This window comes from Martes martes (genome assembly GCF_963455335.1).
Source record: "Martes martes genome assembly, chromosome: 6".
NCBI lineage: Eukaryota > Metazoa > Chordata > Mammalia > Carnivora > Mustelidae > Martes > Martes martes.
Window position 1 is genome coordinate 9,802,230 of NC_137893.1, and position 18,454 is coordinate 9,820,683.

The 18,454-nt window shown below is 45.3% G+C and overlaps 1 protein-coding gene across 2 annotated transcripts in view; it reads right to left on the reverse strand.

Moving 5' to 3' along the window:
• ZDHHC14 (zDHHC palmitoyltransferase 14) overlaps positions 1 to 18,454 on the reverse strand; it is a 264,670-nt gene that overhangs the window by 54,937 nt on the left and 191,279 nt on the right. For both annotated transcript variants that reach the window (XM_080806722.1, XM_080806721.1), the window contains exon 3: positions 14,494 to 14,652. In XM_080806722.1, the coding sequence (XP_080662848.1) occupies positions 14,494 to 14,652 (159 nt within the window). The remainder of the gene's footprint in view (positions 1 to 14,493; positions 14,653 to 18,454) is intronic.

Here is an 18,454-nt window from a genome sequence, read left to right on the forward strand (position 1 = left end):
GCTTGTAAAAATGGCATTCTTGGGTGCCTGGGTGGCTCAGCTGGTTAAGTGTCTGCCTTTGGCTCAGGTCATGAGCTTGGGGTCTTGGATCCAGCCCCACATTGGGCTCCCTGCTCCCTGCTTCTCCCTCTGCCACTCCCCCCACTTGAGCACCTGCTCTCTATCTCAAATAAATAAATAAAACCTTAAAAAAAAAAAAAACAACCAACCAACCAAAACACAAATGGCATTCTTGGGGAAAAAAAAAAAAGTTACTGGGTATTACTTGAAAAAAAAAAATCAATACAGTCCATCTGGTGGGTGGTGGGGTGGAGAGATGTTACCTGTCATCTTCAGAAGTCTATTTTCTAACAAGTGAAGAGTCTAAACAAGATTTAAGCGGGGTTCTTAACTTCTTGGGTGTGCCGTGACCCCTGCCAGGAGCCTCCTGAAGCTTCCTGGCCTCCCCTTCCCTGTGTGTTTTTAAATTTATAAAACACAGGAGAGGACAAAAGAAACCAAAAATCAGTAATATTTTCAAAATAATTAAAAAGTTGTGACACAACACAATGCATGCTTGTTTATTCCTATGCCAAATAACAGAAGTTAGATTTTATCAGTTGTAATTGTGAAGCAGTGACAAGTGGAAAGGTTGGTCTGCATATCTGCAAGGCATCAGAAATGTCTGTGGTTTCTCGCGGTGACTAACCCTATTCGTGTGGTTTGTGGCCTGTATTTATAATTGAAGGATATATTAAATTTCATTGAGAGGTTCGTGAGAATAAAGACGGGATTGTTTTTCCCATCCAAGCTCATGGATCCCTGAATTCCATCCACGGTGCCCAGCCAGATCAGGAATCCCTGCTCAAAGCAAACTCTAGAAGCAAGGTGTTTGGTCCCTGGTCAGGCCCTGTCCTTGGAGGGAGCCAGGCCCGGCGACTGAGCTGCATTTCTCTAGCGGGGGCCACAGCCTGCCTATCCTCATGGCAACTGAGCTCTGGCTCTGAGGCTGTTGGGGCCTTGCTCTGTCCATGTCGCTGGACATGGAACTCTCTCCCATGTGGGGCCCACAGCTCCCACTCAAGTTGCTGGTACCTTCTGATTCAAGTACACAGCTCGCCTCATTCAACTCTCCTCTTGGATCTTAATAGGTGCATGGGAGCCCTGAGAAGGAGGCCCAATCCAAGCACAAAAAGCCTGTGGTATGTCAATTCAAGAGGGTAATATACACGTCATATGCACACATGAGAGGATTCTAACGATCTAAAGCACTTACCCATGTCCCTTGCCTTGCTAATCTTTCAATAATCCCAGGACAATAAGCAGCATGATGAGTTTACTTAAGACTGTGCATGGGTCCAGCAAGGTCGTGGCAGACACTCACCTTCTCTACTCAACCTGGAGCCTTCAGAAGCTCTTAGAGGTTTGTGAATGCGTGTGACTCATCTTCCTACTCTTCCTGCAAACTGCAGCCCTGCCTGGGACCCAGGAACAGAGACTCATTCAGTGTTGGATGAATGGTGTGTTTCTGCTGGGCTGGGGTAGAGGTTACGTTCTTTCCACACATGTTAAATCTTACGGTCTGCCTCCTGCTCACCTTCTGGCCCAGCTGAGTTTCTCCCTGCTCTGCAGCTGTGCATTAGAGCTTTCCCACAGGGCTTGGGACGATGGCTTCTTGCTCAGGCTACCGGAGTCTTGCTGTGTGACCGTTTGCGAGTTCCTGCCCTCTCTGAACCGGAGTTCTCTATCAAATGGGGGTGATACGCTCTTACCCCCCACCCCCCCAATGCACAGGCTGGTTGTGAGCAACAGATGAGATAACATACGGAATCACCTCCTAAAGTAAAAAGCTCTCCCTAAATATATGATGATGTCATAAAAACCCATAAAATGTACATTGTTTCTGTGTATTCATTTCTCTTCCTTAATAAAAAATGTAGCAATCTCATGTCACAGGCACAGTAGTAACTTTTTTTACATTATTAATTTTTATTTTTTAAAGATTTATTTATTTATTTTTAGAGAGAGAGAGCATGCATGCAAGCAGGGGGTGGGGCAGAGGGAGAGGGAGACAAGCAGACTCCCCACTGAGTGGGGAGCCAGACACAGCTCGATCCACGACCCTGAGATCGTGATCTGAGCCCAGATCAAGAGTTGGACACTTAACCGACTGAGCCTCCTAATGCCCCACATTACTAATTTTTAAATAAGTGATTCTTCTTTCCCTTTTCCCAACTTAATCTTTCCATGTCAATGAGTCTTTTATTTAAAATACTTTCCAACCTTTTGAAAGTAAAATAAAACTTAACATATTCTAACAAACCCAATTATTTTCATAGCTTTTTCTTTTCAATGTACAAACTTATACTAAGCTTTCAAAACAAAAGCACACAGGTTACTGGTCACTATCCCAGTGGCCAGCCTTTAAGAGCTCAGTCCTGCCTGACTGCTGCTGACAGTAGGTGGAATTCTGTGAAACCTTTACTGTTTAACACCCAAAAGCGAGCAGCTGAATCAGCTGGTCAACCACAGATATGTTGGAAGAAGGAACTTCATGGCTAGTGATGTATATTTTCTCCTTTGCCTCCCTAACTCCCAAATCCATTGCTGGAGGAAAATTTCACTTCTAGGCAACTCAAGAAAACAAGAGACTGTTGGACTATAAGACACTGTATACTGTAAAAAGATGAATAGACACACAGCCTTAGAAAGTGACTGGTCTTCAGTCTTCGAGTCTCCCTGCAGGTGATGGATTGGTTATTTTCAGCAAATATTCACTTTCTTCCCTCTTGAGATGGAGTATCCTTTGCTGCCCCACTGACAGATCACGGTCATGGGCATATGGCTATCCGCCTTGTTTGGCCAATGGAGGCTTAGTGCATGTGCTCTAAGCAGAGGCCTTAAGAGATACTGATTGCTTTGGTGTCCCATGACCTGGTCCAGTGACCCACACTGGGAGGAGAACATGCCCCTGCTGGCTGCAGTCTCTTCATCCTGGGTCCTCAGAATCCAACTGGAGAAGACTCACCCTCCTCAATGCCTGGTGCCAAGCCCAGCCAGTTCCCAGAGCTGCCCGTGACCCACAGCCACACGAGAAGCAGAAGTGCTATTTATTAAAAGCCATGGAGATTTCGGAGGATGTTTATCATACAGCATCACTGGATAGTAGCTAACAGGTGCATCTCACCAACTCACTTTACACTGTGTGAGCTTAGCCCTCCTAAGGCCGGATTTCGATCCTGCTCCAGCAATTCTTGCTAGTAGCCGAGTCTGGTCCCTCCTTCTTGGGTCACATCCGGGGCCTCAGGGTGGCTGCCATCTAACTTTTCCAGACTTTCCTCCCATCTCATCCCTCTGTGAGAATTCAGCTAAAATGACCATCATAAGGTCAAACTAGATATCCCGATGTTAAAAACTTGTCAAATATTCTTTATGGTGTTAGTGAACTTTTCATACGTAGGCAGAAAACTTCTCAACGGCAGGAGACCTGTCTTGTACTTCTCTGCCCTCTCTACCCACGTAACAATCTGTTGCTGGAGGCCAGTTCCAATTCTAGGCCACTCAAGTCAACAGCAGATTATTACGAAGATATACGTTTGGTTTCACTACAAATGCTTACGTTACTTCTACCCCTGTTGGCAAACTGTGTCCACATCCACCTCAGACACCCAGAGAAAAGATGGCCCTTAGGGGAGCTGGAGGAGAAATCCAGCCTTCTTGATGAGTTTTCAACATTTCCTATGCATGGTTTCCAGCAGTCTCCAAAAGATGGTAGCTACTTATTCATATTAAAATCTCAAAGTGGCAAATCACCTTAGCAGTTATTCTTCTAGAAGTGGCTGCCTCCTGTCGGAAGTCTCACTGCTGGCCTGCTTTCTGTGAGAGATAAGCAATTCCTGAGGCTTCCGCATGGCCTGACCTCCGGGCTGGAACCCTCGCTGATCCCCTGGCTCTCAACCTTGACTGTGACTAAGAACCTGCTGGGAACTGTTCTAAAATGCAGACTCCCAGGCCCAGGCAGTCCATCTTAAGACATTTATACATATTTACATGCACTGACACCTAGAACAAATGTGTTGTGAAGTAGAATCTTCTGCAAGAGGAAAGCCTTCGAGGAGTTTCATTTTATTTTGGTTATAGCCTCAAAAGCACCTCTAGACCCTCAACGTTAACTTTTTTTTAGAAGAAACTCCTGGAAGCAGAACACGGAAGACCTCATCGGGGGGACAGCATGTTGAGAAAGAGATTGCCAGGGACGGGGCAATGGTGTGAAGACTCCATGGAGAACAGTGCAGAGCCAAGAGACGAGCTGGGGCCAGCCGGGGACCCAGGAGAAGGGGAGCGGGTGTGATGTTTGGGACAGGAAAGCTGGCAGGAAGAGACAGAGCAAATAGCATAGAGGCAACCAGAAATCGTTTTCTTTTGACGCAAGAGGAGGTGAAAAGACTTCCAGGAAAGAATGTCATCTTACTGCCAAGTGAGTCAGGAAGGTTACTTGGAATTCTGTCACCTGTCACTTAAGCTAATAACACTGAATCATTGCTAATGAGTGACTTCATTAAAACTCCCCTTTCTTTCTGAAAAAGGACTCAAGCTGCCTATAAGCAAATCAGGAAGAAGTCAGTGCCAAAAATACATGCCCGAGGTCTTATTTACATTGCTCAGAGGTGGGTAAATTTGGCTCTGAACTTCTGATATGACTAAAACCTTTAAGGAACACATGGCAGTGTTCTGCACAGCCGTGAACCAAATTCTGGCCCTCTCCCCAGTCCTGCAAAGTGTGAGTTACATCACAACAATGGTGACAGTCCCTGACTTTCTCTATTTCAAGAACCTCCTTCGGGGCGCCTGGGTGGCTCAGTGGGTTAAAGCCTCTGCCTTCGGCTCGGGTCATGATCCCAGGGTCCTGGGATCGAGCCCTGCATCGGGCTCTCTGCTCAGCAGGGAGCCTGCTTCCCTTCCTCTCTCTCTGCCTGCCTCTCTGCCTACTTGTGATCTCTGTCAAATAAAAAAAACCAAAAACAAAAAACCCCCAAACACCTCCTTCAGCCCTCGGGCCACTATAATAGGCGATCAAAGAAAACAAAAACCTCCAAGTTTGTTTTTAGCTATAAGATCTCATGACTGTATGTATTCACTTTGAGTTGAGGTAGGCGCACAATTATGGGAGGCACGCAGGAACTTTCCAGAGGTCCATGAAGGTGAAAACAGGGCTGGTGGCTTGGATCCAAAAGCATTAAGATGATTGATAGAGTTTGAAGTTTAGTGACAGGACCTGTTGCTTCAACCAAAGAAAAAGGCCAAAACTCTGGACACTGATGAGGAACTGACAGGCCACCCGGAAGGGACTAGATGTCCCGAGGAGCAGAAGAACCCAGCCCGTGTGCAACCGCAGAAAGCTCCGAGGCCGGCCCCACAGGAGTCGTAAACAGCTCCCCCAGATCTCAGGGGACCAGCCTCTTGGACTGCTTTCCAGCATTCGCACAAGTCTCCAAGCTTCTGCCCTGCCTGGTCTGCCCGGTATGTCGACCCACTGTGTCTCCCGCCTCCAGCAATGCAGTAACCCCCTCCTGACGCTGTACGACTTGGCACAGGGACCCCCCACAACGAGAAGTCCGGGCTCTGGAAGACCCCTCCCTGTGGTACTAGCCCTACTCCACTGTCTTGGTGACCTCTGCCGTTCTCGCCAGACGGTGAGACCCTTCTAAAGAAGGACAGTGCATTCTGATGATCGTTTTAGAGATCTGGAAAATTTAGAAGTGACAATGAAGAAAGTGTTCACACAGGCACATACATACACACATGAGTAAGCAGCCCTCAAGTCACTTTCTGCACCTGGTCTGTGGGTCAGGGACATGCGTTAGACCTCATGATAGCCAACAGTACAGGTCTCCTTGCATTGCATTTTCCCCACAGTATTACTGGTTATTAATGGCTAGCTTATTCTTTTGACTGAACTTTGTATTTGTTTTATCTTGTCCCCTGCCTCACATTGGCTAATTTTATAAAGAATATTGTGGAGAGAGGGCGCCCGGGTGGCTCAGTGGGTTAAAGCCTCTGCCTTCAGCTCAGGTCATGATTCTAGGGTCCTGGGATCAAGCCCCACATCGGGCTCTCTGCTCAGCGGGGAGCCTGCTTCCTCCTCTCTCTCTCTCCCTGTCTCTCTGTCTACTTGTGATCTCTGTCAAATAAATAAATAAAATCTTAAAAAAAAAGAATATTGTGGAGAGAATGTATTTTGATTTCTATTGTGATTCCTAACTGATCTATGGCCACTTACTTTAGTGTATTAATTCGGTAACTAATAACCCTACTGAATTTTAAACAAGTTATGATATTTGTTGTACTAGTACTAATATAATTGTTGGTTTTCTTGTCACCCACAACGAAGGGATAATTTTGCCTGCTCCTTTTTGACAGTGCGTATTTATTTTACCTCATCTTCCTGCATTAGTTAAAAAAAGCTAGAAAAATGTTAAACGCTAGCTATGATCGTGAACATCCTAATCTGTGTCTAACTTTAATGTAAAATAACTCCAGTGTTTTGCCATAAAGAAAACGTTAGCTTTTTTCATCTTTACAGTCATGTTAAAGGATATTCTTTTTTGTTAGTTTTTTAATAAGTTCCTAGCAATTTGTACATTTAAACAACACCTCTTTCAGTCCCCTATCCCCCACTTTACTCTGTTTTTATGAGTATGGCTTTTCTAGATTCTGCATATAAATGGTACCATACACAATCTGTCTTTGTCTGACTTATTTCACTTAGCATAATGTCCTTGAGATACATCCATGTTGAAGCAAATGACAGGATTTCCTTCTCTTGCACGGAGGAATAATATTCCATTGCACGTCTATACCGCCATCCTTACCCATTCATCAGCTGACAGGCACTAGATTGTTTCCATTTCTTGGCTATTGTGAGTAAAGCTGCAATGAACATGGGAGTGCAGACAGCTCTTCAAAATGCAGTGGCTTTAAACAACACAAATTTAGTGTCTTGAAATTTTAGTGGGTCTGGAGGTTGGCTCAGGGTCTCCCAAGGCTAAGATCAAGGTAAAGGTCGGGGGTGCAGGTGCCATTGGGCTTGGGTCCTCTTCCTTCCAAGGCTAGTGCAGTTGACAGCATTCATTTCTTTCTAGCCTTTTCCACATGGTCTCCTCCATCTTCAAGCCAACCATGCAGGATTAATCTTTCTCCTACTTGGAATCCTTGCTGTTTGCTCTGAAGGGCTCTTGTAATTATACTGGGCCCACTTGGATCATTACTTGGAGTCAGTTAATTAGGAACATTACTGGCGTCTGGAAAACCTCTTTGTCATGTGAGGTGACCTAACTGTGGGAGTAATACCATGGTATGGAGATCATGGGGCCCAAATTCAGCCTATCAGACCACCCAATCTTGGTTTACCAAGTTTTAGAGTTAGAAATGGGTGCCAGATTTTATCAAATCTCCTTTTCTTATCTATTATCATGATCATATACTTTTTGGCCTTTGACCTATTGATATAGGAAGAGACTTATTAACATTTTAAAAATTGCATTCCTGAGATAGGCCCTTCTATGTCAAAATGATGAATTTTCTTATTATGCTGTTAGATTAAATTTGCTATGTTAGATTAAATTTGCTATGTTATCATGTTGACTTCTACATACATTTATTAAAGAGAGTCTTCTTTTTCTCATGTTATTTTGTCAGATTTTAATGTTAGGTCTACGTGATCTTGGTGAAATGAACTGAAAAGCTGTCCAAGCTGCTCTAAGATCTGAAATGCTATTCAGAGCACTGGAAGTAAGATTGTTTGGTTCTGGCATCTTCCTTGCATGTTTCTTTAGTAAATTACTCAGTTTTTCGTTATTAGTAGTCTACTTAAGTTTTTGCTCTTTCTTTGACTCATTTTCCATAAAGCCATGTTTCACTGAGATTTTCAAAGCAATCAGTGTATTATATAATATCCAAACTAATGTAATTATTTTCTAATAGCTAAAAAATTCACCTATATTTGTCTTATTTGAATCCGTTATTTCTACTTTCTTGTTACTTTCTCTTCCAGTCTTACCAGAAGTTTATCTTTACGTTGTTTATTTTCCAAAGAATCAGAGGTGGGATCATATTTATTCTTCTGTTTTCAAGGTCACTAATCATTTTCTTCCTGTTTTTCTTAAGTTTATTTTGCTAATCTTTTTCTATACTCTTGAGATGGATGCTATGTTTGTTTTGTTGTTTCTAAATTCAGGGGTTTTTTGGTACCAGATTTTTAAACTTTTTATTTTATTGGCCATTCACCATCTAAGTAAACTTCCTGTTTTGGGGAGAATCCCAAAATAGGTGGGAGACAGGACCGCACCCTTCCACCCCCCGTTATAGAAGCTGAAAGTGGGTAGTTAACTTCTCCCACCTTGCTAGCTCCTTGGGTAGGGAAGTGAAACAGGCCCAGGTGCTCCCACCCAGATGTCTGAACCCACAGTCCTTGCAGACAGACAGACAGTCAGTTTTAAGTTGAGAGCAGCAGCAGAATTAGAACTTGGTGGTGGTGCAACAAACATTTTGCTTGTGGTGCTCGTGCCTCCTGTGACATCCTTTTGCAGTTGTGACTGCACTCAGTCACGCAGCCTTCCCTGGCTCTTCCTGGTTTTCGAGCCTGGTTCTCAGGCTTCACCTTCATTCCTAGGGGCTACCCGACAGCTTTCCAAATAACTCCTCTCCTGCTTAGGTCAACTCTTGGTGTGTTTAAAATGTAGAATTCTAACCAGCATACAGTTTTCTTTTGCCTGTTTCTTATTGTCATTTTCTGACTGGTCCACAATTGTGATTTTGAGGTTTGTGTTGGAAGTTTAAAAAGTTTTGTTTTGTTTTTTTTTTAAATATCACAACTAGTCAGGTTTGTGTCTTTATCTCTTTGTGACTGATTTCTAGTTTTACTGTTGTGCCATCAGGTATTACGGTCTGCGCAATATCTGTTCTTAGAAAGCTAGGAATTTTTTGTGGCCTAGTATGATTAATTTTTGTAAATATTCCACATACCGTTTAAAAAAAGGTAAGTATACTTTGTAGAAACAAAGTTCGGCATATACTTATTAATATATTGGTATTCTTTATTTCTTTATTTCCTTACTTCTATTTTATTTACCTGAACCATCAAAATTAGAATAATGCAATTGTTTCTCATTAGCATTACGTTTATACCAAATTTTCCTTGCCTTCTCTAACAATTTTTACTTTATATATTTTGACACAATATTACTGGATGCATATATGTTGATGACTGAACTGTTAATTGTACTCTTTATCAGTGTAAAATAACTCTCTTTGGCTTATGCAACATAATAAATATAATGATTTCTATCTTGAATTCTCCTTAATCTGTTCTTAATGATCTTTGAGGACTGTCTTTTACTTGGATGCATCTAGCTACTAGCACAGGGTCTAACACATAGATCCTTAATAAATATGACTGAAAAGGAAAGATATTTGAAACCGGGGGGAGGGGGAGAGGATAAACCCCTGTTTGTTTTAGTTCTTGGAAGGATGCAAATGCCATCTCTCTCCATTCCCCTCAAATGATACACTTTCTTATGGGAAATTCATAGCCCTCTCCCCATACCTAATAGTTCAAAAGAAATTCCAGAATGCATCTCCATACCAGAAGGCACCTGCAATTCCAAATCTCAGATATTCTAAACCTTTTAAGATTGAGCCCAACCGTGAAGCAGTAACTCTAATGAGTGAGCTCTAATATACACAGAGTGTACACAACAGACAAAATATCAGCAGTTGAGCTCAGAAAACCACATCACAGAGGAAGCAGCAGGACCAATGCGAGGGAGACACTGTGGGGTGGGGTGAGAAGTGTGTACTACTCCCAGGAGAGGGAGAGCACAGCAAAAAAAGAGGCAGGGGAATGAGCAAAGGAGTTTCTAAGGATTTTTGAAGATGGTGGTACAGCCCTACCCAAAACAAGAGTCACTGAACACCAAGTCCCTGTGGAGGGCCTCTAGAGGTTCTTTGTGCCACCTACACCAGAACTATTAGACAAGGACAGAACAAAATGGGACCAGGGCACCCCCTGTGTGAGGACAGAGGCTAGCAGTGCTGAGTGCTCCCCATGGGCTGACACAGCCTGAGGGCTTCACGTGCCCTTTTCTTTGTCTTCACAGCACTTTCAGATGTGGCACTGCATACGCAGAGAGGGTCCTCCTTGATACACAGGGCAGCAGGTCAGGGACCCAGGGGGCTGCTGCCTCCAAAGGCCACCTCTGGGCCTCAGGGTTAAGTTGCTTCTGCCTGGTCAGAGTTAGACCAACTCGTGGTAGAGCAGGCTGACAAATGCATGCGCTGTCTCATTGTTTAGCCAACTCAACTTTGTCCACAGGGTGTGATTAAGCTACTTTCAAGTAAATCCCTTTTAATTACAGGCTTAGATTGTATTCAGAATACCCAATTCCGGTGAAAGCTGCTGGCTTTTGTGACAGGAGAGCAGAGACCACCAAAGGACAGACTTCCCTGAAATACGGAGCAGACTCACTTGGGGGTTCCGGGATGTACACAGTGAGTTGGAGAGGACCTCCCAAGCGCGCAGTGTGCTTTCCAGCACCTTCAGTTAGTCTCACTTTAATCATGATCTGAGGGATCCTGAGGATCAGAGAGAGCAGAAGGGGCTCCACGGCCCCAGATGTTGGTCATTTAAAAATACCGTATAACTTCAAAGATCACCTGGATTAACCAATAAGCCAGAATACTCTGTTCCATCTGTGCAGAAACAATGGATGGCAACAGAGAAAAAGAACTAGAGAGGAGATAAAGAAAGGTTCTGAGAGACAGACAGAAAGAGAGGTGAACAGTCAAAACCAGAGCGGGGAGGGATATGTTCTCTTCTACTACTGCAGGTCCTCTAAAGCCCACCAGATTACAGGAAAACAAGGTGATTCTACCATGCTGTAAAGATGAATCTTGTTCTGTGCAGTTACCTTGAAGCGTTATGGCAGCATTTCTCTGGTCACCCATGATGACACTGATGGCAAGCATGCATTGAGCCCCCAGTGTGCACCACGTCTACCCATGGTCTTTGCTGGACACTGTCTCACTTAATCCTTAAAAGAAACCTCTGAGGTAGTACTAGGGTCATCCCATTTTAGAGAGGTGGTAACAGTTGGGGACAGTCAGATAACCTACCCAGGTACTGATACCATCCAATGACAGGACCCGGATCCAGTCTTGTGCATTATAGCCACACTGCCAACCACTAGGCTCGGCTAACCTTTCTGTATTTGCACCAGAGTCTGCTCTCCGTGGAAGCTTTGTCCCTCAGTTCTCGACTCAAAATACAGAGCCCCTCCCAGTATGCTCTCATTTCAAACTTATTTAACAAAAAAAAAATACTCTTCTGGACCACCTAGGATACTGCATTTTTCCTCTCTCCTCTCCCAGCGTAAAGCAACATTAAGCTGTGTACGTAGGAAGAACCAACCCAAACCCATTCATTACAAAGGAAGGGAAGGCGCGTGTGCTAACGCTGGGTTTCAGCACATCATTGTACATTTCTCCCTGGCTGCAAAAAGTATAATTCTTTCAATAAAAACTTTCTTCCTACAAATAAAATCATGGCAAACTCTGCAATTACAATTCTCAGTTGGAGACATTTGCTTTCTGTTCTGTTTTCCTGAATGCGGAAAAAGGTCCAATTTGCTGGTCTGCTCACGGGTCACCCCAAAGGCCCAAATGTAGCATCATGGACTGGAAAACAAAAGCTATGTAAGCTTGAATCACTGTGTGGTTGTTCCAGGAGTGCTGTGAGTAGTTTTATTTTAAATCAGCTGTATGCTACTTGTCTCACCTGTCACTTGTACACTGGGGCCCTGGCCAAGCTTTGCCACACTCCAGCCCCAGGACCAGCAGATGCTGTTTCGAGGCAGATGTTGGCAATGTGCTCTTTGGCCAGTTTTCCTCCCCCTAAGTCCCTCCCAAACTTTCCCCTTTCCTTCCCTTCCCCTTTGCTGTTCTGTGTCTCCCAAATATAGGACACCACTATGCTTAATGGTGTGTGTGTGGGGGGGTGCTGGATTGCTACCGTGACTTGGATTTATCAGAAAGGTTGCAGAAGGGCTCCTAGACACTATGGACTGATGGCTCCTATTTTCTCAGCTGGTACTTTCCCTAAGACACTGTAGAATCGTAGACGGTTATACTCAAGAAGCACACCATTAACTGCGGCTGATATATAATTTTGGTAAAGGGATTTTACATCTAATTCATCAGGATTCTTTAAGGGACATGTATGCACACCTCTGGGTGTTGGAGGGAATGAACAAGATGATGATATGACCTTTGAAAGTGTTTTACAATAATCCGAAAGAGAATTTTAAAACATGATGAGCTGGGAAGGAAGTTTTATCATGATCAGGAGTCTAGCCTAGAGACAGTAAACAGAAAATTGGGACCCGTTGATATAAATGAACAGTCAGATGTCTAGAAGTGGGTAAATATTTTTAAATAATAAAGAGAAGGAGGTTCCCAGTAAATTCTTCGGGTTTGTAGATATCAACTCCCTACCTATGAATGCCTACTGGAATATGTCACCAGACCTTCAGGAGAAGACAAAGTAACAGAAGAGTTTTGTGAAAAATTTAAGTTACATGATATAATATTTCATCATTAGTATCAAAATTATGACCCAAGCAAAGGTCAAGCAAGACCCAAGCAATATTCTCAAGCAAGGGTTTCGAGAATCTCTACAGGTTATTTCCTGAAGATACTGAAGCCACTGCAATGCTTTGACTTAAAAGCCTCCTCAAGATGGCCCCTGGGGCTGAAGTCACCAGGAAGCCTATCAGAAATCTATCAAAGGCTGCCGTTGTGTCCCTGTGGAAACCCTGGTCTGCTCTCACATGGAGGATCAGGTGCGGTTTTGGTCATCACACCCACAGAGGGCTACAGCAGATCAAGAAATTATCTAGAGAGAGCTAATCAAAATATCAAGGAAGCACAAGTAAGAACTGAAGAGTAACAACGATTACAGACACAACAATAAATGTGCTCTACCCAGGCACCATTCCAGGCTCTTCCTCATATAGATCCACTTAATCCTTCAACCGTCCCATGAAGTAGTTACTGTTATCTAGTTACTGTTATCAATCCCATTGTACATATGAGAAAACTGAGGCGTAGAAAGTTTGAGTAGCTTGTCTGTGTCACGATGCTAGTATTGGCACCCACGCCATCCAGTGCCAGATTCCTGGCTCTTGACTCAGGCTACTTGCAGAATGGGAAAAGACTGAACAAAATTCCATGCCTTTCTGCTTGGGGGGCAAGGCTAAAAGTAATTTACTAAGTTGACAAAACCAAGACAAGGCCTGATGGCGAAAACAGGGACTTTCTACCAATTTTAGGTTTTTAATGTTAGGATGAAGTAATTTTCAGATAAAAGGTAAACAGTTTTGCACAGCAGAAATGCATTAAGACATTTTATTTTCCTCAAGAATTGAGACTACAAATTCTAATAGACTCAGAAAGAGTGCTGGCCAGGCATGATGTGTTACTAAGGGAAGCACAATCGGGTCTGAGCTAATAGAAGATTCCTGGGCCTAATGCCCAGAATTATCCATGGCAGGTTATGGGACTGGAGAAATGTGGGTCTTTCCCAGGGGGCAGAGCCTCTGTGTTACCCACCCTTCCTGTGACTTGGGTCTTCTACCATCTCCTTGCCAACTTCATTCTCTAAGAAGCTTCAGGCTGGGAAGGAGGATGGTCTGTGGGGGTGAGCAGCAGTTCTCTGGATGAAGTGACAGGAAGTGCCTGCCAAGTAATTCCAAGGGCCTGAGACCCAGGTCAGCTGTAAAAATCCCCTGTTGGGCCAATGGTGGCCTAACAGTAGAGCCATGTCCTACAACGGAATGACTTCTGTGCTACCCATTCCCTCTGCTGTTTCTCCAGTCTGTCCTGGAGAAAGCAAGTGGACACAGAGGCAAGGTCTTGGTGGTTTCTGGGGAAAGCAACCATCCTAACTAGGGGCCTGGAAGTCTTCCCGCCTCTGCCTCTTTTCCTCTCCTTGGACTTCGTGGGGCCTCCAGTTCCCCCACTAAGTGCCTCTCTGAGGAGTTGGGAGAACTGGACAAAGCCCACCCGGCCACATTTAGGCAACCGAGGGACCTCGGGGTAACAGGGTTTTATTTCCAGTGCCTGGCGATCTGGAAGCTCCAAGAACAAAGAACCCCAATCTGGTGTGTGCGCTCCGGGAGGAGAAGGTCTAGGGCGCTGTACCCGGAGCGGAGGTGGTGGAAGACGGAAAAAGGAAAAAAAAGAGAGAGATTTGGTAATACTAGGCTTGGTGAATGGGATCGGTGGCAGGAGGCGCTTGGAATACAGCTAGTACTGAGTTCAGTCCCGCAGGATGAGAGAAACCCACGTGCTCACTTTAGCTGTGCTAGAGTCCTCCGAGGAAATGAGCCACCCCCTCTGCTGCAGACACCTGACCCCCGCGTGAGGGGCCGAACCGAGGCAGTCTCCGCGGCTACTCACCTACGCAGTTATCGCAAAGGCTACAATGAGAGGCACGAGGGGGCCGGAAAATCTTGCAGGTGAAACAATACTTAAGTTTCACAGTCTGTCCATTGATGATGACTTCTTTGGTTCTGGGAGGCGGGCGGTACCCCCCTGAACTGGTGCCGTTTGCGATATCTGTGGAGAAAAGAAGAAAAAGAGCGCACGCTCGTAACACGGTCCCCGGTGCCCCGCAGGCTCCCGCATCTAGGAGGGAGGCGTGGAGTCTGCATGTCTAAGGACAGTGGCCACACTTGGCCTTGGGACACCTACGCCTTTCTGGGAGGCACGTGACACACGAATGTTCCCGAGGCGCTGGAAGCCTGCTGTCCCACAGACTTCCGGGTCCTTGCCAGGACTGGGGGATGCCGGGACTATTTCACGCAGGTGGGAGCGGCCACGTGACTGAGCTCTGGCCAATGGGGTTCGAGCACTTCCGGTGCTCTGCGGCCAGTGGGTACCTCCCCAGTGGAGCCCCGCCCACTCTCTCCCCTCCCGGAAGGGCACTTTAGAACCACAAAGTGGAGACCCTGGATGACTGTGCAGAGTAGAGGTGCCTCCCTGACCTCTTCGCCCTCCACACTCTTACATGGACACCAAATCCCCACCGTGTTAAATTGCTGAAGGTCTGGGCTTTGTTACAGCAGATAGTGCTGCCCTATTTAGTACAGTGGGTGATAGGGATATCAAGCTCTTTCTCCCCAAATCCGGTTTGAGAATCTCCCACCTTGTACACTGGCCTCCACAAAAATCCCAGGTATTGGATGGAGGGAACGTAAGTCATATATATGTGTGTGTGTTTATATATATTCAAAAATATACATGTATATACGTTTAAATATACATTTAAAGGCATTTTATATATATTCAAAAACATATGTTAAATGGATATTTAAAAAATAATTTCCATACTTTGTTTATTGTCTGGCCAGTTTTTTTAAATGTTGAAGAAAATACAAATATGTGTATTTTTTTAAGTTTCATTTTATCTTACAATCTCGTTATGGTCCCTGAGTTCACATTAAAATCACCCAGGGAGCTTTTAAAGTTCCCCCAATGCATGGACCCCGGGCCCAGACCCATTAAATCAGAATCGCCCCCAGGGTAGTTCCGATGTGCTGCAGGGTTGAGAAGCCTGCTCTACAGGAAGATAAAACATGGGAGTTTTATTCTCATCTAGACCTCTCCCAAGCCTGTAAGGGCTGCCAGAAAGAATTTGGGGCAGCTCTCCGCGCAGCCAAGAGCAGGAGGCCACAGGGGATAAATAGCGAGAATATCTAAGGGCTTCGGCAGAGACTCTGCAGCCAATAAACAATCAGGACAGACCTTGGGGGCTGCAGGAAATCTTGGGAAACTTCATGGTGTTCTGGAAACAGAGCCAGGAGCATGAAAGGGAGCTGTCCCTTTTAATTCATACACACTGAAAGTACACACGATCAGACGGCAACAGTTGCAACATTTGGCAAATTTGCCAAGGGGTAGCGGGGAGTCCCACCACCCACAGAGCCCCGCCCCCAAACAGCCGGGAACGGAGTTGCAGGAAGAGCTTCTGGAACTACTGGTCTTTCCGTCCTGCCCTCAGACAGTCTGATTTCATTGGCGCGGTAGAGTCTGGCATCAGCGTGGTAAAAACTCCCCGGGGATGGTGGTACTTGCAGAGCTGTACCCTCTGCCCGACCCCCTGCACGGACAGCGCCCACCACGCATGCGTCGTGATATCAGGGGCCCCTCACCCTTCACCCCAATCTTCTATAAGAGGAAGACAGAGGCTGGAAAATCTCCTCCAGCCCTTTGGCCTTAGTGTTGGAATTTGTGAAAATACCAACCCCAGCGGTAGGACAAGCATATTGAGCAGTTAGCCATTTTCTATTCATGGAAAATGAAAGTTCTCTTAAGCAGGTTATGGAAGGAGAGGACAGAGAGTTCTGGAACACCTAAGGCAGAGAAGGCGGTGGGAGGCAGGGAAACGGGGAGAGTAGGGAGCAGCCCTCTGATCCACCCTTGGGCTGAAAACAACCCTTCTACTTAGAATAATTAAACAGCCGTGGAGTCACCCCAAAGAGCCTGGGTGGCCTTGCCAAGTAGGATACCCTCTCTTGGCATGTGTCCCACCTGCCTGGCCTCCCGTGGCTGCCCCATGGGACATCTCAACAGCTTTTGTAATAAGGAGAAAGCAAAGAGAGGACATGGCTGTGTACTTCCCTAAGCATCTGGGTAAAAATAACTTGCTTTGAATAGATCAAAGATAAGGTCAGCTCTCTAGAGACCATGCCAACTGGATGCCACTGAGGCCTCAATTAATTATGACTTGGTGCCTCCGTGGTCTCCTGTTAGCCCGAAATCTACTGTATCAATTCAGCTCATGCAAACATGGGCAGAAACACTAGAAAGCCAGATATAGATTTTAAAATAATAATCCAATCAATAAGATTTGTGTTGATTTAATCAGAAAAGTTTAAAAACTGGATTGTCAAGTGCAGTGTTTTAAAAAGTGGGAATGATAAACTCACCCACACTAGAACTACTAACAAAGGCCTGGGCTGAGTACCAGTGGCTTGGAGAAAGGATCTGCTCGCACTTCTTAAGACAAACTAGTGACCCTGTAGTTCCCTAGTACATTCTGGAAAGATTAAAGCTTTGACACAATGTGAACTGAAGGCTAGAATTCAACAGACATGGTCAACTGAAGCTTAAGACTGAAGCTAAACCCCAAAATTCTTTGACTAAATATTTGGAGAGCTTTTTATGTAAAAGAAATGGAAAAATCAGAAGACCTAGATTGAGGACCCAGCTGTGCCATTATTAACTGACTGAAGGTCCACAGAACTAAAAAAACCCCAAAAGTCAACTGACATTCAGGACATATGGTTGACCCATGAACAACATTGGGTTTGGGGGGCCGACCCCTTGCACAGCTGAAAATCCAAGTATAACTTTGGGCTTCCCCAAAACTTAGTTATGAATAGTCTGTTGTTGACCAGAAGCCTTACAAATAACATAGAGTTGATGAAGATGTGTTTGGTATATTCTATGTATTATGGACCGTGTTCCTTAAACCAAGGAAGCTAGAGAAAAGAAAATGTTATTAAGAAAATCATAAAGGGAAAACACATTTACAATACTGTTCTGTATTTATCGAAAAAAAAAAAAATCAACAACACATGCGTTAAGTGGCCCCATGCATTTCAAACCCATGTTGTTCGGGTCAACTGTAGGGACTCTAAGCAAAATACTACGCCAGAGGCCATGGGGGTCCCATACATGACCAAAGACAGATGTGGGTGCAGAGGGGGTAGCGAGGGGGTGTTGCTGGGCAGTCTGATGAGCAGTGAGTCTCCTGGCCACCCACATGGTCTTCCACGCACCTGACCTTCTCTTGCCGCTCAGTGTTACAGAGAGCCCGAGCTCACAGCACAGTGGCTTCCTTGTGCCCCCTTGACCAGGCGATGCTGTTTCCTACTTCCAGACACGATGCCTTCTCCCCCTGTGCTTCCCTTTCCTGCTGTCTGCATAGGACCAGCTCAAAGTTCTCTTTGTAAGCTGAGCTGTTTCCTCCTTTGGACTTCTACCATGCGGTTCCTGTATGTATATATGATATTCGATCAATAGGTCGTGTTGTGCAGGGTCCAGTCCTGCGCTGGGAGCGGGGGGAGACGCCTTCTCTGCTGGTGGCACTCACAGGTCAGAGGGAGGACCTGGGACCTCGCTAGGGCAATGAGCACCAGGATCTACTTTCGTGTCTTCCCCCAGATGCTGCTGGAGGTCGGGAACCAGGCCTCGCCCACTTGCACGTTCCCACTGTCCAGCACAGCTCCCAGCACACAGTAGGTCTTCAAGGTTCATGCTGTATGGAAGGCCGATAGTTCTGGAAGGTGGGCACCAAAGATGTCTGGATGCCCAGGATTGGTGTCCTCCACAGGCACACATCAGTCAGATGTGT